Here is a 22,208-nt window from a genome sequence, read left to right on the forward strand (position 1 = left end):
AACATTAATACACGTGTCAAGATCTTGATAATCCGCAGCAGGCTGCTCCCGCTGCCGCAAATAAAAATCCCTTAGTCATATGGTTGCCACATGGCTTCCCAGATCCGAACACATGCAAGGTAAGATCCACATGTTCAAAATGAAAAGTGAGGGTTTACTTGTAAATATCTTTCTTCAGATCCCTCGTTGTCAATCTTGAAGCTGACCATGAATGACTTTAGGGAAAAACAGACGCGGCACTAGTTTCAGATGTGACAACGATATTAGACCAAACATTAGTTTGAGTACTGCCAACGAGGACACAGACAAGTTTATTCGAGCGAGTTAAAACTTGTTGTTTTCTTGCTTTTTAGGTTTCTTCTTCTTAATCATTTTGTTTGAGGATGAGGGAATTACTAAGGGGAACCATGTATTGCAAAGTGAACAGTCCATCGAGGCCTAAATTCTGCAATCTTCTCTTTTGAACAAGGCTTTCTAAAGGTTTTCATGAAGGGAAAAGTGAAAGTCAAATTGCATTGAAACCCTAGGTCTGACATCTAAGTGAATATTAGGTCTTTAAATTTGTCTTCAATCTCTTCAAGTTGGATACCATTTCGGTTGAATTTGGAAATTTTAGATTTATTAGTCAAACCTCCAAGAAGAAAATTCTTACTTTAGGGGTACTGTTTTGTTCAATTAGAGGCAAAGGCGGAGTGGAGCGCCTGTAGGTGATGAAGAATATGAGTTAAAAAAAAGATGAAGTAGGACAGGAAGAGGAGGAAGGGGAATTGGAGGAAAGAGTTGATAATAAAGTTGCAATGAGTCAAGATCTTCCACCCAAAAGATTCATAGCACATGGTCAATTTAAGAATAAAATATTCTTTTAAATAAAGGAGAGAGAATATATGAATTACTCCATATTCAAAATTTGCCTAAAAAAGAGAATTTTATTTTTCAATTGAATTCAAGTCATTAATCTAATCATGTGGTTTAAAAAATTCTCTCCATTAGGATATCTGGACTCGGAACTTTAAGATGTAACATGTTAAGATATTATCTTTTTACCCTACACAATACTTTAAAGCCACGTGCCAGTAAGTAAAATCGCTCAACACCCAGTGAGCCAACCACACCCAGTGAGCCAACTAATGAAATATTAAATTTCGATTTTAAAAACGATATGACTCCCCAAGTCCATACTAACTTGGGTGACAAACAAGTCATGATTGAGTTGGTCATTTTTCACCTTGGCCCAGGTTACTTGATTCTTGATCTGGTTTTCCAAATGTTTGAGTTAGACTCGGATAAATCCGTTGAGTCAAAACCTAATTTTCCAATACCTACAGACCCAATAAAAATTGATCAAAAGTGGCTACAAAAAATTTAAGGAAAAAAATAAGAAGCAACTTTTGAAGATGCAGTACTAGATAAACATATAATAACAGTATAAGGTGAGCTGAATTTATTTCAAACAGTGACTACTGGTGCCTCATATTTGTAGATGGAGTATCCTTTTTCTACAGAATCAAGAAGGTTAAATTGAACCACCACCGCAGAATAAGACAACCAAATCAACTGCTAGTTTGCCTGTTGATCCTGCAAGACAAAGTGAAATACAGATTAGACTCAACAACCAAATATTAAAAGAGGAAGAAGGGAGAAGCAAGGTAAACTCCACTTGCTCACTAGCTATGACCATCTGCAAAATTGACCAGAAAGTAAAATAATGGGCTACACCATCTAGCACACAAATATATATGGTAAGTATTATATAGGTTGCCCTCCAGAACAGTAAAAGGCAGAGTTCCCAAGGAAATGCCCAGGCTCTTTCTCATGTCTGGGCAACAGCATCCTTTGTTGACATCAAACCAATTTATATCAATAATATTTACTTTTTATTTTTTATTTTTACTTTTTTGCTGTTTTTTAAGGGTATTTTCATTTGGACCACCTAAGGTTTGGTCCAAGTCATTTTCAATCCAAAGAAAATGACATTTTGCATTCGTCTGCCTAACAATATCCAATAACCAATTAAGAATATATGACCAAAATACCCTTATACTTTTTCGATTTCCTTTGTTCAACTAGTAGCATATCTAATTAGAAACTTACTCCAACACCAAATCATTGTATCTCATACCTCCGTTCAAGATTGGGGTAAGTTGGAGAAAAGAAATTGAATGTCATAGAAATGACGGTGTGTCCTTAATTGATACTTTTAGAGACCATAAGGATGTGAAATCCAACCCTAACTTTGATCCGGAAACCCTGTTGCTTGTAGGTCCGAAGACCCGAAGTGAAGGAAGAAGGCAACTATGGGCCATCTCAGTGGAAGACATGCTGTTTGACCCAAAACCCATGGAGATTGATGATGGTGTTCCATACTTGGAAACTTTGGCAGTGTTAGAAAAAAAAATGCACCTTGATGATGAAGAGCTTAGTTATGGACTTAAAGCCTAGTTGGACATGATTTAAAAGCATTCCTCTATGCTAGGTAAGTCATTTGTTGAGTTGGGAGAAGCCCATTAGATTTTGAAAAGTTTGGGCCTTGAAGTCCCTGTTTTGGCCTTGTCGTCAGGCTTGGTCAACAGGGCCAATCGACCAGCTCTGACAGAATCTGTGAAGATCTTCTATTTAGGGTTTTGATGCTCTATTTAATAGGACTTCGTGTCTCTTAGCCTTTTTTGTTTCTAAAACGTCTAGAGAACGTGGAAAGCCTCTCCCAAAGCCTCTCCTTGGTGTTTCTGAAGGACTCTTGTAAGATCTCAAGTTCTTCATCACTTGTTCATCATTAAGGTTAGTAATCTCTTATACTTCTCATTGATTTACTCTTGTATCGATCTAACTCTATTGCTGTGATTATGAAGATGGTATTGCAACCTTGCAAACACCTCTTCTACAATCTCTAAAGTTGAGAATGAATCTCCATTCATTCCAATGATGCTATGATCTCCATACTTGATTTTTAGAAGAGATCATAATATTCTTCATGAAAGCATGATTTAATCTTATTGTTTTGAATTCTCTAGCATGATAAATCCATTTCCATGTTAGTATTCATCTATGATCTACTGTTGATATTCATCTAGAGTGAATCCTTGTCCTCTATAGTTTCTCTTTTGAATCCATGGTTTGTTTTCATTGAAAACTATGTTTTTGATCAAATTAGTAAGTATTGTTTTTTACCATTGTTGGTGTCCAATCTATGCTAGTTAGTCTTAGATTACTATTCCTAATGTTCCTTTGAATTTTCGGAGTGTTTTGAATCCCGGAAGATGAGTTTCGAATCAAAATTCTGAATTTTGATAAATACTGTTCACCTGGTCGATTGGACCAAGCTGTCAGGGCTGACAGCATGGGTTTTCTTTGTCCGATTTGATCCGTTTGACCTCTAATCTTCTAGGGCTTTTTCCTAATGTTGTATTTATCATTGTTTAGGGTTTATTTGCTAACTTTGGACTTGATCTCTTGTTCCAACTGAATTTCTTCGAAGCTAATTAAGGTAAGGACAGTTGTTTCCATATTAACATAGATTGTGTGAATCTTAGTTTCTAATTTGGGAATTTCATGGATTCACTGCTGTTCTTATATTGTTTTTATTATAATATTACTGTTGTAAGTACCTCAAGTACATATTCATGTAAGTTTCTTATTCAATTAATCATGTTTATATGTTCATCTTTCTATATGTTGGAATGTCTATTGTGTATGTTTTGACTGAATTGAGAATGTGATTGTTTAGGTATTGATTTGGGATTGGGGAATGTCATTTTGACGTTTTTGTCCTTGGACATCAGTGGAAGTGGTATGGGACATTTCCTATGGTGCCCTTTGACTCTTTCCCGGATTATTGGTTGTTATACCTAGGGCTTGTCTAGCGGTGTTTGGCTAAGATGTCCCTGTTATATCAGACCCAATTCGGAAGGGTATTGAGACCGAGTAACCTGTGGCAACAATGTGGGTTTGTGGGCGCTAAAGACCGGTAACCAACCCGTGAGAGGACATGGATCACATTGTGAGGGACCATTCATTGGTAGGGTCGCAAGTAGTAGACTTGGGCTCATGGGCACTCAAGACCGGTGTGCAATCCGTGAGAGGACATGAGAGCTTCCCATTTATTATTTGTGGATGACCAATAGGGTTGATGAGTCCGTAGTCCAAGTTGGTTGTAGCCATAGGATACGCTAACTCTAGTCAGAAGGATACCGGAAAGGATCTCGAGAGGGGAGGAATGGAAGTATCTAACTCTGACTTGATATAACTAAGTAGATGATTTGGAATGGGCTAGGTTTTACCTTGACATACGCCAATACTCAGACCAAATGGTGGTGTGAGAGAGTGTTGACCTAAACCCCAGCCAAAGATTGTTTGAGAGGGATGCAGGACCAACTACCACCAGAGAACCCAAGATACTGAGATGGTTGAGGAATAGTGATTTGGGACCTACCTAGAGGAGTATGGTGCTATAATTTAAAGCATGTCTGCCAATAAAGACCAGCATACATAGAGTTAGATTCATACATGCATTGTCTATTTCATATCATCTTACATCTGTTATGTTCTGCTATCATGTTATTTGTGTTGTTATGGAATAACTTGCCTTGCTGAGTTCTTTTGATCTCACTCATTTTTGCAAATATCTTTGTTAGACTATCCTACATGTACTGACGACTATGAAGGCCAGTACTATGAAGCACAAACCAATGACGCAAACTACTCCCAAGTTGGTGGCTACGGTGACTGCGAAAGTGAAGAACTCATGGGTGACGACGTATCGCGTCAAGATTAGTCGTACTCGTGTGCTTGTTACGAGCTACCTGGATTCTGAAACTTATACCTTTAGAAGTTGTATTTATAAGTTAGAAGAGACCTTAATTTATTTTGATTACTTCTTTTCTTTTCCTTTCATTTTGGGAATCGGTTGTAATCTTTCTTTTGACTTTCAATCTACTATTTCGTTGTGTTATATGGAGTGATTTTCCGCGCACTCTACATGTGATTATTCTATTTGATTATTATATTGGTATCATTCTTTCCGCACTCTGATTTTATTGTTACTCTCTTAAATCTTATCTTGATCTCTCTAATTATTGTGGTTTAACATTTGATTTTGTCTTGTTCATGATTACGTTATTGTAAATGTGGGAGGTTGGTTTCCTTGAACACTGGATCTTCAGAGCTGTAGATCACACACTCGGGTATGCCAGGTAGGGTACCGGCTGGGTGGATGTGACTAAGGGTGGCAAATGCAAAAAATGACTAGGATCAAACATCAGAGTTTCAAATAAAAATTATCCTTCTTTTAATTAATGCACTTGTATTATATATCCTACACTTAAATTATGCTAAAAGCACCGATAGCCTAGAGGTCTTTTGTGGTATCTTTTCTGTTGTTTACTAGGGTTAATCTGCGACGTTATTATTGTACTTTCTGCCTCCTTTGTGAAGAATAGTCTTCTTCTTTTTTCCATTGTTTGAATTACAATAAATCGATGCCTTGTGATTTAGAGTTCATCAACCTAATTGCAAGCCCTTTGTTAAAGCTTATGATACTATGTTTTTCCTTCTTCTTTGTTATGATTCTGTTTCAAATAGACCCATCGAGGGAGGTAATTGTAAGGAAATGACGGGGTGAAATGTTTTAGTGGGAATCAAGTCACGGTAGTACCTATTTGAGGGTAAAATGGGCATAACAATGGGATAGTAGCCCTAGCTATAAATGTAAGTGTAGCAAGTAATTGAGGATAATGAAAGAATGATTTTCCAATTCCTATCTCTCTCTCACATCTGTGTTTGTCTTCTTCCCCAACCCCCTGTTTCTTCTAAGTTGTTGCTCTCTCCCTCTAAATTTCTTCTTTTCTCTAAGCTCAAGATACAGGTTCGTATCATTGGTCCGACCTGCCGAATTGAAAGCATGGAGAGTGGAGCATCAAGCAGGGAGAGCAGAGTTTCGTGAGATCACAAAGACGATATTTACCCTCATATCTTCGATAAGTAGGAAGCTTGATCAATTTCTCACAAAAAGGGGTATAGCTCCCTTACCTGAACCATTTCCACAACCATCACCACCAAGAATGTTATTTAGTGTGACAGGGTTGCTGGCGTTCGAGGTGGAGCAGTCAAAAGACAAATCGCAGAATAACTGCCTTGTCTCGGATGGGGTATAGGGTGATTTAAGCAATGCACAAGGTGAGTTGAGCAATGGTTTAAGTAGTAGTGATTCGAGCATTGTACATAGCGAGTCGAGCAGGAGTGCAGTGAACAACATTACCGTGGTGGCGGATCACAGAGTGTGCTTTGAGGAAGGAAAGAAATTGCAATCGGTCGCCAAACAACATGAGATTCAAAAACCAAAAGGAGAAGTCACCGGAAAAATCAATCCAAGGTACACCGATGACCATCGCACATTTCTCCTTGTCACAGGGGTTCTTCGGAAGCGATTTACTCAAGGGACCATCAAGATGGACTCCCTATTTAGTGATTTCAATATGACGACAGATGCAAATCTAAGAATGACGTTGATCGTCTCCAAGGTCGGAATCAAGACTCACAATGAAGGACGGGACAAACGACACAGAGACAAAGAAATTGAAGGTTGGGCAACACTCCCTCCGGCGAAACCTCCATGGCCAAAGGTAGAAATCGCAGTGGGAAGAGGCGAACGATGGGGACACCAACTAGATAAGCTGCAAGCTGCAGCGAAACCCCCATTACAGAGAAAAGAAGCGATCGCTAGAAGGAGGAAACGGTGGCATCCTCATATGAAGCAACTTCCGCGATGGAGTCTGAAGATAAGCACCACCCACTCTCTGTTACCTTCTTTAGTTAGAGAGGTCAAGAATCAGATCATGGCAGCAGATGTAATTGGGTCACGATTTGCATTTGGATTGCTGAAGAGGAGAGGAAAGGAATAGGGCTCAGACCAATGGCTCAAATTCAAACGTGTTTCGGTTTGGTTAGACCCCTGACCATGGGTCAATCTTTGTGGTTAGCTCAGAGAATTAAAGGAGAGAGGCAGTCTTTAGAAGTCCATCTAACAAAGACAAACTGCAGCTCAGGACCTAAGTCACGGGCTGAAGCTTCACGATTCAAGTTATGGGCGCTTCACAAATTGTAATTCCAAGCCCTTCATGCCAATTGGGTTAGTTGTTACTCAACTAGGGGCCCAGTGTTTACAGCTTCACATACGGGGATTAAGATGGGCGAAAAGAACCAGCCCAAGAAGTAAGAGTTGGGAAGCAGGGGCCCAGAGCGCACACGACTATTTTACTAAGCCTACTAAGAAGGGGCATTTGCGGAAATTAATTGTTTATTCTTCTTCCTCACTCATCATTGTGCGCAAGGATGTGCCACTACACCAAGGGAAGCCGCAAATGGTGTCGCCGGTGGAGACCTCAGCGCCAATGGCTGAGAAGTGGCTTCTTGCCTCTGCCAGACCAGTTCGCCCTGGTGAATCTTCTATGGTACATAGACACTTGACTTGGCAGCACTGGTTTCGAATTATTCTCACAGTTAGTACTCAATGGGCAGCTTTCATGGGCAAGGAACAGCAATCTTCAAAATATTATGAGATCCCTGCCGGTAAAGTTATTCTTACATTCCACGGAGGCCCAGGTTTGCGTTCTCAGAAGGTGGACGTCTTTCGATCGCAACCCTCCTGCCCAAAACTTTCTCAGTCATTTTTGCCATCTCAATCTCTCCTTCTAGCAGCTCAACTATACTGGTATTCCCTGCACTCTCGCCACCTCAATCTCGTCTTCAAATGCTGGGTATAAAACTAAGGTTTTGGTATCTTGGGAGCTCAAAAAGACGGCCGGTAAGGATCAAGGTCCAGCAGACTTTTCCTAGCCATGGTTGCCAAAAAGTTCGGAAGCAAGGGATCAAATTAGTGTGGGTTCTTCACCTTTCTATATGGTGCTTTCAATGGGTTCTAGTTGTCAACGTATTTTGTTTGTGCTGTTGAAGTACTTTGGGAATTCTTGCCATGGGCAAAACATCTGATGCTATCAAGCAGTTGGTAGACTTCGCACTAGCAATGGCTCTATTGCTTGTCAATGATGCAAGTGGGACATGTGATCAAGAAAGGGAGATGGTTGCTTTGCTAATTCAAGTGGGTGACACATTAAAATTTCTTCCTGGTTCCAAGGTTCCTGCAATTGGTGTGTTTGTGTGGGTCCCAAGATATGTTGCTGTGAGTATGGTAATTGGAAAATCTGATCCTGTATCCTTGGTTACTGGTGACCCCATGAATTTTCGTGAAGCTCTACATGCACAAGCCATGGCCTGCTTGGCTACACTTTTGAGGTGTTGTTTGCTTTATCCTTCAATGGCGCTTACGTCGGTTGTTTCAATATTGAATTGGGGGATGTTACATCTGAACCTTTAGGACAAGGTTCACATAAGGAGTCGGCAATGTTAAGATCCTGTTTAAAATAGACCCATCGAGAGAGGTAATTGTAAGGAAATGATGGGGTGAAATGTTATAGTGGGAATCAGGTCATGGTTAGTACTTATTAGAGGGTAGAATGAGCATAACAATGGGATAGCAGCGCTAGCTATAAATGTAAGTGTGGCAAGTAAATGAGGGTAACGAAGAATGATTTTCCAATTCCTAACTCTCTCTCTCTCACATCTGTGTTCGTCTTCTTCCCCAATCCCCTGTTTCTTCTAAGCTGCTGCTCTCTCCCTCTAAATTTCTTCTTTTCTCTGAGCTCAAGATACGGGTTCGTATCATTCTTCTTCTTCTTCGTCCTCTATTTCATCTCTTTTTTCTGATCCTTGGCTAGTTAGAGGTCTTGGATTCTAACATGGTACTAGAGCCTCTGTAACTAGCCTAGGACAATCCCAGAATCTCCTATGATCTGCTAATACTATGTAAGTTCTAACCTTCTTTCACACATACGAAGGATAAAATTAGTGATATTTGATGACCCTGACTACCCAGAGAATATTCCATTCAGATCAAGCCTGCTGCTGGCACTTTCTGCACAAGTTGGATGCTAGTTTTTAAGATTAAGAATTCCGCTGTTTCTTTCTGAGCAAATCTTCCCAGAATTTTTGGATACTTCTTGTTTATTTTGTTTTTGTTTTTGGGGGGCGGGGGTGGGGGTTGGAGGGGGGTCAGAGGTGAACTTTTGAAAGGGCAGTAATAGTAAATAGAGAGTATTCCTCCCAAAAAAGAAAATTAGTAAATAGAGTAAGTACAAGAGAGAAAAATTCTCCTTAAAAATTAGAAGTAGGCTTTATCAATTAGCATCATTCTTGAATACTAAAATAGAAGTTAACTTTTAGAAACTTAGGAAACTATAAGATAGAAGCTAAAATAAAATCTAACAGCCTTCAGTCTTCTAAAGCTGTAGATGCAAGTGGGACCCACCATATCTTCTAACGATATTCTCATTAACATCCAAGAAAGGGCTGTGACATTGTTCCTGTTCATGTAAACAGTGTTTTGTGGCCTCTTTTTGGCCTTTCCAGAATACTTGCTAGACTGGTTTAACTTGGGCAAGTTGATCTTAATGATGTCGGTTCGATTCAGCCCAAGCTCTACATCATAGCCTAGTCCCAACTAAATAAGGATGTGATGCAATGACAACAAGTTTAACATTGCATATCAATTGGGGGTCCAGCCTTAGTTTAAGCACATAAATTAAATATTTGACAAACAAAAGACAAATGCTACAAGTGGGTCCAATTGACAAGCCAATTTGATCAGCAAATGTCAGCATCATTGTTCAAGAACTTGAGGCCCAACTTGCTACCCCAGAAAACCGAGTTGCGGTGTAATTCCAACACGTTGGTGCTTTTTCTGTTTCTTTTTTCTTTTTTCTGGTCCAACTCAAATGGCCATCTCAGGGGGGTTTTGACGGGAGATACAGCCTCTTGTTAGGACCCTGGGAAAATGCCATGTGGAGGACAGTGAGGGTGCAGTCGTCACAGTTAATGGGTTATAAAAGGGAGGAAAGATGTTAGAAGAGGTCCTCGGTTATTCTATGCAAGGTTTGGGCAGCCATTGGCTGAGGGCAGCATTGTTGTGAATGCAGTGGGGGGTGGCTGGGCACCATCAAAACCAGGTTATCTTTTAATTTTTTTGCTGTAACTCATATCGATATAAACCAGGTCTAGGGTTAAGGGTATTGAGGTAATTTCCCTAGAATTTTGAGTTGCCTACAAAATCCAGCAAATAGGAAGGCTGAAACAGGAGGTTTTAGGGTCTTCTAAGCTTCTAAAACCTGCTGTAATAGATGTTTCAGATCTGAAATTTTGAACCAACAGTCAAAATTAGGGTTAGGGTGGGTTCGACTAGGGTTAGGGAAGGAGGGGTCTTGCTGTCCTGCAGTTCAGAACGGTTTGTGTTGCTGTTCTGCAGTTTCAGAGCTCAATTACAGTGGTTCAAGGGCTGGGGTATGCCTGAAATTTATAAATTTAGGGTTTCTCAGAAGTCTAAAATTCTGCAGAACTTATCAAGGAGAAAGATGAAGTGCAGGATCTTTCTAGGTCAAGGAAACTAGGCTGTTTTGCAGAAATAACTTTAGGACGTCAATCTAGGGCTATGTGTGACCCTATGGGAAGAGAAAAGAGACTTAAAGGGGTTGGGGAAGATGGATTAAAGGGGTAGGGGCTGCTGCCATGCAGGAGGGAAGGGAAAAGGGAGAAGCTACGGTTGCTAGGCAGAGGGGTAGGGCTTTGCTGAAACAGAAGGGAGAGGTAGAGGGGGTAGGTGCAATGAGATTTGGGTGGGTTTCAAGGTCTGGGCAAGAGGGGATAGGGTAAAGAAGTCTACGGTGGAAGACGGAGGGAATTCTACAGCCACGCAAGGAGGAAGGGTGGGGGGAAGTTGTTGTAACTGAGTCTTACTAGGCTGCTGTGATTGAGTGCTTGAATGCATTGGTGAATGCTTGTAGACTGCTGGATTGGTGAAGAAGATGAAGAAACCTGAAGAATTCTACTCAAGCAGGGGCCCTCAACTAGAAACCTTGATCCTCGACATAATCAACTTTATTAATCATCAAAACTGAAAATTATAGTGGACTAAGGGGTTGTATGGAAATGATTTTGTGCCAATTTCCCAATTTGGCACAGAATCACTTTTTATGCTTTTGTGCCGAATTGGGCAAATTGGGCATAGAATCTGAACTTAAATCTTGTATGGTTGGGCACAGATGGGCACATTTCTCTGGAAAAATTAGCACGGAATCTTGTATGATATGTACAAAATTGGGGTACAAAATGGGCACTTTTTTTTAATAAAATAATTAAAAAAGGTAAATACACATCAGTTGATACACAGTACTACTGAGTTAAAATCAGGTGAGATTATAATGTTTCAAGTGATTAGTGGCAGTCTCGCTATTGCTGCCAATTGATTTCCAATTGCCTTCCTTTGCTCCTTCATTTGTCTTGTTTCATTTTAGGTGTTTTCAAGGGGAACATAAGGATCCAATATGACTTCTTCAAGTATCCAATGCAGGTCTCCGTACTCTTAAAACTATATAGATTAACATAGTAGGGGGGGGGGAAATCAAACATAAGCATTCAATTAATGATAAGTGTTTAGTAGATGCAGAAAAAATTCATGGTTAAACAAAGCAGAGAAAGGTATAACTCCATTTTATATCCAATATAAACCCATTACAACAATCGATAAGCAATTTCAGGGGGATTTAATTCTAATCAATACCAATGCCGGCAATTTGTTGGATTTGATTCTAATCAATAACAAATTTTCTAACGAATAAAATCCATAGTGAAACTCAATCCAATTCTAAGCGGCTGTTACTACTGCCCGGAAATAGAAAACCAGAAAAAAGAAAAAGAAGAATGAAGCATAGAGATTACACAAAAGAGAAAAGTGGAAACAACTTGGGAAACAAGATGAATGTGCAAGTTGGGTTGTTATCAAGCATGTGCAAGGCATGTAGGGGTGATTGTTTGTCTACAAATAATTGTAAGGGTTTCTCTATTTAAATTCAATCATGTAATGAGAGAACGGAAGAAAAATATCAAATTCCTTTCTTCTTCTTTCCTCTCTGCTCTTCTCTTTCGTTCCTTCTGTCTGCAACTCTCAAAATCGCATCATAACAGTCACACACAAGTTGAAAGACCTGGTCCAGTTGGTTGGTTTGCAGCTGGTTCAGTCCAGCCCAGGTTCTACATCAATCATTTCCTAGTTGCTGGACTCCACTGACCTCCCACAGAGATAATTCAGCATAAACTCAAAATGTCCTTTGGCTAAGCAAAGATAATTCAGCAAAACCTCAAATGCCTGTCTTTTGGCTTAGTTTCTCAAATTGTTGAACTAAAGAACTAGAACATTTTGCATCTGTCTGTCCTCCTTTTGGTGTTCAAATGAAAGAAAAAACAATTAAATTCCACTAAGCATTGTGTGAGAAATCACAATTTCTTAAATGAGAGATTTTCTTAACTCACAAATCTTTACTTTTTCATGGTTTCATAAAATCAAAATAAGATGCCCATGTATAAGGTTTTCAAACAAACAAACTAACTGGAGAAAAAGGAAATTACAGTTCTTCAAGAACCTCCTCAGCTAGGAGGAGTTAGATTCTCCATTAAGTATTAAATGGCAGTTCTTTCACAGCAAATTCACTTCGTAAGTAATTTTATTTCAGAAATTTTGTAGGAGCTCAGCCACGGATCATAGAACATGCTAGAGTAAAATGGACCGAACAGAATAACTAATTCAAGCACCTCCATTCATTCTCTTCAACCATGAAACTACAACTTCTGAGTTGCAGGGAAAGTACCTTAATAGAGTTGTAGGATTTGAACAATGGTGCTTTTGATGAACAATGCCTCTTCATTGTAGTTTCAGATTTGAACGAGAGATGCAGCAGAGACAGATTCTTGAGCGAAATAACGTTTGAGCAAGAGATGCTAACGTGATTCCTAACACTTTCGAGTGATTTTAAGAGAGATCGAGTGAGATTGAGAGAGACTCATTGAGCTTTTGGAGTGAGATTCTTCAGTGAAGGTTGTGCGAATGGGAGAAGAAAGACCTGTTAGGGCTTTTGAAGCTTTATATTGTGATTTTCCAACTTTGCCCTCAAACGGTGTTGTTCCTTCCAACTTGTTGGCATAGAAATTGTGTGCCAAACACCCGGTTCAGCACTCTTTTGCTAAACCAGCACACTTATTTTGGACTAGTTTACCATACAAGATTTCGCCAACTTCTATGCCAAAATGGGCAAATGGCACAGAATAAGTGTGCCAGAAGCGTTGCCATACAACCCCTCATAGGCTACTTATAGCCTTCAAAAAGACTCTAACTTGGATTGGGATTCCCTAATGGAGAAGGATCCCACCCCTTGACCAAAAACCCTTAGATCAGAATCTAATTAATTAGAAGATTTGGACTCTAGGTGGAGTTCCTTTATAGATTAGGATCCCACCTCATTACATGGACTCTTTGAATTAGAGTCTACTACTAAAAGACAACTCTTAATCAAAAGCAAACTCCTAAAAGATAAGAACCCTTCTTGTAAAAGAGTCTCATCTTATGCACCACTTTGAACAAGTCAAACACAACTGAAGAAATTAAAATGGACTGTAACTCCCAAACTACTAACCCAAATAAAAAAACTAAAAATAGATTCATAACCCTTGGATCGAGGAGATTCCAGCTAGACCCATATTAAGCCCTAAATACCCCTGAATTGGATTTGGCCAACAAGCTTAGGTGGTTCTTGGGCTTACTATAGGGTTCGGCTGAGGGGTTCAATCTGTGTTCACATCACATATTCAAGTGATTCCATATTAGTCTTGATAGGAGGGTTCCTATCACATTATGTTAGGACCCTGGGGGAATGCCATGTGGAGGAGAGTGAGGGTGCAGTAGTCAGAGTTAATGGGTTATAAAAGGGAGGAAAGATGTGAGGAGAGGTCATCGGTTATTCTATGCAAGGATTGGCTGCCATTGGCTGAGGGCAGCATTTTTGTGAATGCTCTAGGTGGTGACTGGCACCATCAAAACCAGGATTATCTTTTAATTTCTTGATGCAAACCAGGATCTCGGGCTAAGGGTATAAAGGTAATTTCCATTGATTTAGGTTTGCCCAGGAAATCCCAGTGAAGGGGGAGGTTGAAACAAGAAGTTTTAGGTTATTCCAAGGCTCAAAACCCTGCTGCACTTGGTAATTCAGATCTGAAATTTATCAAACTCAGGGTTTTGAAAATTCTACAGAAATCTCAAAGAAGAAGATGAATTGCAGAAATTTTCCAAGTTAAAGAAAATGGGAGTGATTGGGAAAGAAAATGTAGAAGTATGTTCCACAGTTTGGTGAGATCCTAGAGGAAGGTGAAAGGGGCCTAAAGGGGGCTGGAATCAAGGTTTAATAGGGGGAGGGATTTTCTGTATCGTAGGGAAGAAGGGGGGAAGGGGGAAAGGGGAGGCTGAGATTGCTTGGAGAGGGGCTAGGGTTTGACTGAAATTGAAGGGGAAGGGGAAGGGGAAGAGGGTATATGCGATGGGGTTGGGAAGGTTTTCTAGGCTTACACAGGAGGGGAAGGGGGCAGGGAAGCTACAATGGTGAGGGAAGGGGCTCTAAGGTTGCGCAGGAAAGGGGGAAGGGGTGTAGAAGTTGCTTTACTTGTAGATGGAGGTTGTTGTGCTAGATTGCTTTGATGACTGAAAGCTTGATTACAATGGAGGATGGATGATTATAATACTCTCTATAGACAACCATCGGATCCCCCTCAAAAGAACCCTGCCAACCACTCAAGCAATAAACACTCAATATTCGTTATTCATCAAAACTGAAAATTACATTGCATGAATAGGCTACTTATAGCCTTAAAACGAAAAGACTCTAACTGGGGTTGGGAATCCTTAATAGATAAGGATCCCAACTCTTGATCAAAACACTCAGAATGCAATCAAATTACTACAAACTTCAACCCTTATATTGGAATCTTTCTAAGCACACTTTAACTTAACTTTAAAATAAAATAATAATAATAATAATAATAATAAATAAATAAATAAATCCTAATTCTTAAAAAACATATGCTAATTAAGATAATTTAGCACTCAAACAACTTCAAATCAAAGTAGAACTCTCTAAACAAACTCACCCCTAAAAGATAAAACCCCCTTAAATAAGGAATCTTATCTTATCCACAACTAACTAACTTGTAATGGACTTGAACTATTCATAACTCAAAATTTACTAGCCCAAATAAAAAATAAAAAATAGATCATAATCCTTGGATTGAGGGAATTCAATTTAGACCCACATTTGAGCGCTAAAAATGCCGGAAAATGATCAAAATGCCCTTGAGGGAAAATTGACCAACTTTGTATTGGCTTCTTTGGGCTCAATTATGAGGTGGTCCATGTTCACATCATTTCTTTGCTATAATTCATATTCAAGTGATTCCATATTAGTCTAGATAGGAGGATTCCTGTCAAATTGGTATCAGAGCATGTTCCAATCCGAGGAAGATAGATGGAGACTGAATTGTCCATTTTCCAGCGAAGGTGATGCACAAGAATGGATTGTAGAGGTAATACACTTCTGTTGGGCAAACCAGATTGAGTAATGACTATTGACTGGGTGTGGCTCTCCAACAACTAGAAGGGTATGCATTGGAGTGGGTTTACTGGAGAAAATGGTCGAAATTCGATTGGAAAAGTTTCAAGGAAGCCTTGCAACTTGATTTTTGGCGAAAGTAAGATGTCAAATCTCAGAGTGGAGTCGAGCACTACCCAAACGAAGAGGGAAGGAAGGGCCGCGAAGGTCATTACAATCATGGTTCACAGAATTGATCAAACGTTAGAGGTTTCCAAAAACCAATTCTGCAACCTTTGTGTTGCAAAAGGGTATTCGAGCCTAGCCAGTGGCAAAGCATCGCAGAGAGGAGTGGGTGAGGAAAGAACTCCAGCAGAACCCCTCGAGATGATGCGTGGTCTAGAACGAGAGGAGAAGGATGAGGAGAAAACACCTAAACAAGAGGCTAGTAAGAGTGCATCTGGAAAAGGAGTAGGAGAAGCAAAGAGGAAAGGGTAAAAGGATAGAAACCGACGATTATTGGGTAAACAAAACAGATTTTTGGCACCATCAATTTTGTGTACTAGGAAATCTGGAACCGGAAGAGTTGGAGGTTGAGATTCCATTCAAGTTTGCAAGAAGAAGTGACGCCGCCCTAGAGTGGAGATTGGGTGGCCACGCGAGTGCTAGCAAAGCCTCCTTAGTTGAAGATGGCAGCGAAAGTCAAAAGTGATGGTCGATGAAAGCACCGACAAGGGCGTAAACACATTGTGACGTGGGGGCAGCTACTAAGAGATTCCAAAACTTGTTTTAACCATCTTCATCTGACCACCAATCAAGGGGAAGGAGTTGCAGCATTGGGGGCGCTAAGGGTATAAACCAAAAAGACAAATATCACTGGAGAATAAAGGGAGACAAAGAGAGTAGACCAATTGGCGAGTGGACCACTGGACCCAAACCAGTCTAAACAGTTTGCAAATTTATGAAAGCAAAGAAGTGGGCCATGAGAAGCCCAGTTAAGTAAAAGTACTTGCAGCCCACTTACCGGGCCTATGGGTTGATGAAACGACACTCAAAGCAAGGGCGGGTCCGATAAGTGTTGTAATTCTAGGCCCAGCTTAGCAATTGAGTTAGTTAATGGCAAATAGGGGCCCAAAAACAAAATGACCCATTCTCTAAACCTAATGAACAGGGGCATTTCAGGAAATTGATTGCTATTTCAGGAAATTGATTGCTCCTTCTTCTTTTCACATCGTCTTGAGCAGCTATGCAAACCCAAACCAAGAGGGGTTGAGAATGGTGGCAAAGGAGCTCGCTTTAACTCCAGCGTTGGCGGAGTGGCTCTTTGCCATCGAGAGAGACATCAAAGGGAGGATTGGGGGCAGTGGCTTCACTAACTGGGGATTCAACACTTTCCCTTGCGAGCGGCCAGTTGTGGAATGAGGTTTTGATCATGCATGAATGGGAGATCAATCTCCACCAAGGCCGCCATTTGAGCTGTTCGAACTGGGACTGGGTACGATAAAGTTGGCCTTTAAGATGAGGCAAAAAGCTCCAGCAGAATTACGTCAAAGGCAAAGTGTTCAAATTTGGAAGTTCAGCAACATTGAGTCCCAACCTGAATCTCAGTTCAAATTTAATATGGAAACCTGGGTACAGATAGTTGAATAGAGGTGGGTTATGAAGTGGACTTATGCCTGTGCATAGTATTGTCCAGAGAATAAATATGATAAGGGACAGCCCTTGGAGCACTTAGCAGTTGAAGCGGAATCTGGGATTCTGGATTAAAACGACTTCATCAACGTGTGGAGAAGGAACTACAAGATTACCTAGTTGTGAATTTTCTTTGGGGGTTTTACCTCAGATTAATCTCAAGGAGTTGTATTTGTGTTTACTGTGGCAAACACTTGGACATTGTGTCCTAAAGACAGGATTTCTGAGTGAGTATCTTCCTGAACTCACGCCATTAATGGTTGATTCTATGCAGGATGGCACTGCTGTTCCTACATGTGTGGTGGCTACTCTTAATTTTTTTTTCTTTCCACCAGCTGAAGCCTCTAAGCTTTTTCTCCATATGGGCTGCTTCAAGTATTTTGCATACCAAATCTGCTGGGTTTCAAGGAGTCTTGTTCTCAAAGACACAGAACGGGCATGGTTATGTGGCAAACATCTGAAGACCAAGCTTCTCATCTAACTTCACCTTAGGACAAGGTGAAATTCAGGAGGGCACGAATGCTAGGACCCTGGGGTCGTGCCACATGGAAGAGAGCGAGGGTGCAGTTGTCACAGTTAATGGGTTATAAGAGGGAGGAAAGATCTGAGGAGAGGTCATTGGTTATTCTATGTAAGGTTTGGGCAGCCATTGAGCATTGTTGTGAATGCTGTAGAGGGTGCCTAGCACCATCAAAACCAAGTTTATCTTTAAATTCTTTGTGATAATTTATATTCAAGTGATTCCACAATGTGAATATTTTAGGTATCTAGGCACGTCATAAATTTTTACAACAAATAACATGGTATAAATAAACATTCTAATCGAACATTCAGAAAATTAACATCATTGCATTTTCTGTCAATAATCATTATGTCCTGGAATGCATTTTAAATTTTTCACACCCAAAATACAAAATTGAGAAAAATTGCTACTTAATGGACCCCATACATTCAAAATCTCCAAACAGACCAGTGAAAGTGGTGTCTAATGATATTTCTCGGAAATGTCATTCTCCCATACATCCCAATCGAAGATGCCAAGAAAAGATGCTATTTGAATAGACTTAATACTCCGCAATCTAAATTAACTATGGTAATCTACTATGCCCGATAAATTTGAAGGCCATCCGTACATATCAAAAAGGCTAAAATGAAGTAAGGCTAAAAGTAGAGAAGGGGGTAGTGATTTCTATTACTTTGCCCAGGTGTCTGCCTGCTCTTTGCTACAGTGACAGAATAGCTGCTAAGCCTGTCAAAATCTGACTCAATGAATGAAGCATTTTGGAAACCATAATAAAGGGCTTCTCATTGCCTTCTAACTGAAGAATGCAAAGCTAGCAGCACAACCTAAGGAATGGCTTACACAAAATGACATACCAAGCTGCAAGGGAGCTCTCTATAGCGATATCTAAATAAGAGTACCTCTTAATGAGTCACACGGATCAAAGAGAGAAATTGGAGGAAAACACCCACTTCTTCAACCAACCATTCCTTGGTTCGGTGCCATTTTCGTTTACTCAAGCTTAAGATATGCAATGTGGAAACCCAATTTTGTAAAGAAATCAAAACATTGTTTGATGCCAGGGAAACGTAAAATGCCCGAAGATCTTATTGAATCAAGATACAAATGTAAACAACGTACGGCTATAATACTCGTAATCTCATGACAAAATCAAATATCAATTTCTGAACTAAGAAAGACACAATAAACAAGAAAAGGAACGCATACCTCGATCAATTGATTATAGGAATTTAATGGCCGCCATGCTCTTTGGCGTGCTGCTGGTGTTCAAGGTGACGACGTTCTTCCGGGAGAGCGACGAGGTACGAGAAGATCATGCCACCGAAGCAGACATGATAAAGAGGATCGATCGAGTCAGTCATGATGTACTTGCGGTGATAATTATCCAAGCCTTTATTGATCGATTGCTTCACATAATCGATCGAGAACATTGGCTTCAGATGATTAGGCAGATCCTTCACTTTGAGTCCTCTGATCTCGTTGTAGAAGTTCCTAAACGCCATTGAAGCTAAGAGGGAGGGAAAAAACGTGAGAGTTCAACCCTTGACCTTTCTCCTTCTGTTTCTCCTCTAGCGATCGCAGGAGAATCTTGTATATTTCAGATTTTACATTCTACCGTAACCGGAAAACCTGGGTTTTCCGATCCGGCTCGGTTTTTTTCAAAACCTGGTGACTCGTTCTGGTCAGACCGAGTCATTTTTTTTCTTAAAAACATATACAATAGAAAGTTATAAAACGTAATATCTTTTTATTTCTTTTTTGGAACAAAGGTAGGTTCATTGATTAGCAATCATAGAGTCGATGTCACATCCACCCTGCCGGTACTCTAACTGTGATATTCGAGCGTGTGTTCCACTGTGAAATCCAGCCCTATCCTAGCCAACCCTGACCCGAAAACCCGGTTGTTTATAGGTCCGAAGACCCGAAGTAAAAGAAGAAGCCAACTATGGGCCATCTCAATAGAAGATATGAAGTTTGACTCTGAACCCATGGATGTTGATGTTGGTGTTCCAATCTTGGAAGTCTGTGTAGATTTGGAAAGAAAGCTGCACCTGACTGAAGATGAGATTAGTTACAGGACTTAGAGTATTATCTGACTTGGTTCGAAGGCATTTCTACACACTAGGTATGTCACTTGATGTGTGTGCAAAAGCCCTTGAGGTTTAGTGACCATTTGATCCTCCATTTCCCTGTTTGGACTATATTAACCTGATTGGTCGACTGATTGGTCGACTAGGGCAATCCACCAAGCATTCGACCAATGGTGTGTTAAATCCAAGAAACTCCAATTTTAGGGTTTTTCACTCTCTATTTAAACACACTTCGTGTTTCTTAGTATCCTCTACCTCCAAAACACTCTGAGAACGTGGGAAGACTCGTTTGAAACTCTCTTCGGTGATTTCGAAGATTCCTTTGCTAGATCTGAAGCCTCTCATCTTCGATCTGTCAGTCTAAGGTTAGTATCTCTTCTGTATTGTAATTTATTCTTTCTTCGATCTTGTTCTTGATTGAGATTGGGAAGAAGATGATGCATTCTTGCAACCATCTCTTCCATGATCTCATTCTGTCTTTAGGGTATATGATCAGCATAGAGATCTCAACCCTAACTCTGAAAATTCTTCTTTAAACCCTAATCCTTTCCATGGATCTGATTTCTTAGCCGACCGAATCTAATTTTCATGACGTACTTGTACTTGATTCTGATTACTTTTTGTCTTTTCTGTGAGTTCCATAGTATATTTTTATCGAATTCTAGGGTTTTCACCCAAGTGGGGAAAACCATGATTTTAAATTGAAGGTAATGCTTTTTATCATTATTAGTGCCCGATCTTTACTCCCTTAGTGTTAGAATACTATCCTATAGTTTTCCTCCAAGTTTCGTGAAGTTCCGAACCCTGTAGATTGAGTTTCGGATCAGAATTCCCGTATTTTGCTTCGTATTGACTCTGTTGGTTGATTGATTGGTCGATTGGGTCAGTAGACCAATCAATCGACCAATGAAGTCAGTAGCTTTGTTTTTCGCTCAGTTTGATTCGTTTGCTCTCTGATCTTTTAGGCATCTTTCCTAATGCTATATCTATGATTGTTAGGGGTTTAATTGCTAAGTTTGGAGCCTCTCTCTTTGATCTTTGGATTATCTTCGACGATAATCAAGGTAAGGACAATTATTTCATAATAACATAGATCGCGTACTCTTTGGTTTCTACTTTAAGAAACTATGAGTTTATTTACTGTTCTTGTATTTTATACTTCTGATGTACTACTGTAAGTACAGTAGCACTTCAATTATGTCTTCTTTTTCATTATTCAAGATTATATAAAATGCTTATTAATGCATATGGTTTAATAATTGGATTATGCTTTTACATTCTCTTTGTATGATGAGTTGTTGATTTTGTATGTCATGACTGATCTGAGAATATGTTTGATTAGGTATGGTTTGGGATTGAGAGGTGTCATTTTGACACTTTTGTCCTTGGACATCGGAGGAAATAGTATGGGATGTTCTCCGAAGATGCCCATCGACGCTTTCCCGAATCATTGGTTGTCATACCTAGGGTTGTCTAGCAATGTTTGGCTAGGATGTTCCCATTATATCAGACCCGATTTGGAAGGGTATTGAGACCGAACGACCCGTGACAGCAATGGGATTCATGGGCACTCAAGACCGGTGAGTTATATCCGTGAGAGGATGGGAATCACATTGTGGGGGCCATTTATGGGTAGGGTTGCATATGGATAGACTTGGGCTCATGGGCGCTCAAGACCGGTGAGTTATATCCGTGAGAGGACATGAGAGCTTACCGTTTACTATATGTGGATGACCTATAGGGTTGATGAGTCCGTAGTCCGAGAGGAAATACGCTGACTCTAGTGTTAAGGATACCGGAAAGGATCCCGAGAGGGGAGGAATCGACGTATCTGGATCTGAGTTGATGTAACTAAGTAGATGACTTGCATTGGGCTAGGCTTAACCCTGACATGCACCAGTACTTAGACCAATGGTGATGTGAGAAAGCGATGACTTAACCCCCAGTTGTGAAACCCAGCCCTAACCTTGACCCGAAAACCCTGTTGTTTGTAGGTCCGACAACCCGAAGTAAGGCAAGAAGTCAACTATGGGCCATCTCAGTGGAAGACTTGGTGTTTGGCTTAGAATCCATGAGTGTTGATGACAATGTTCCATTTATGGAAACTGCTCCCTGATGAAGATGGAATTAGTTGATGGACTTGGAGTACTCTCTGACTTGGTTCGAAGGCATTTCTACATACTAGGTAAGCCACTTGGTGTGTGTGCAAAACCCCTTCATGTTTGGACTTGATCTGAGCCTTCATTTCCCTGTTTTGGACTTGCTGTTCTGATTGGTCGACTCATTGGTCGACTAGGCCAGTCGACCAATCAATCGACCAATGAGATCTGTTTTGCTGATTAGGTCTTTGCTTGCTCTATTTAAGTCCAATCTCGAGTCTACTTCGTATTTTCTGCC

At 40.2% G+C, this 22,208-nt stretch overlaps 1 protein-coding gene across 1 annotated transcript; it reads right to left on the reverse strand.

Annotated features, from left to right (window-relative positions):
* Positions 1–1,211: 1,211 nt before the first annotated feature.
* Positions 1,212–19,296, reverse strand: LOC149018697 (uncharacterized). The gene is made up of 2 exons (XM_089152852.1): positions 18,928–19,296; positions 1,212–1,575 (listed from the first exon to the last, which is right to left on the reverse strand). Exon 1 carries the CDS (start codon positions 19,221–19,223, stop codon positions 18,951–18,953), a length of 273 nt encoding a protein of 90 aa, XP_089008978.1. The 5' UTR covers positions 19,224–19,296; the 3' UTR covers positions 1,212–1,575; positions 18,928–18,950.
* Positions 19,297–22,208: the final 2,912 nt, after the last annotated feature.

Source organism: Hakea prostrata, chromosome 4, assembly GCF_041222555.1.
Source record: "Hakea prostrata isolate BN-2017 chromosome 4, UWA_Hpros_2, whole genome shotgun sequence".
Lineage (NCBI taxonomy): Eukaryota > Viridiplantae > Streptophyta > Magnoliopsida > Proteales > Proteaceae > Hakea > Hakea prostrata.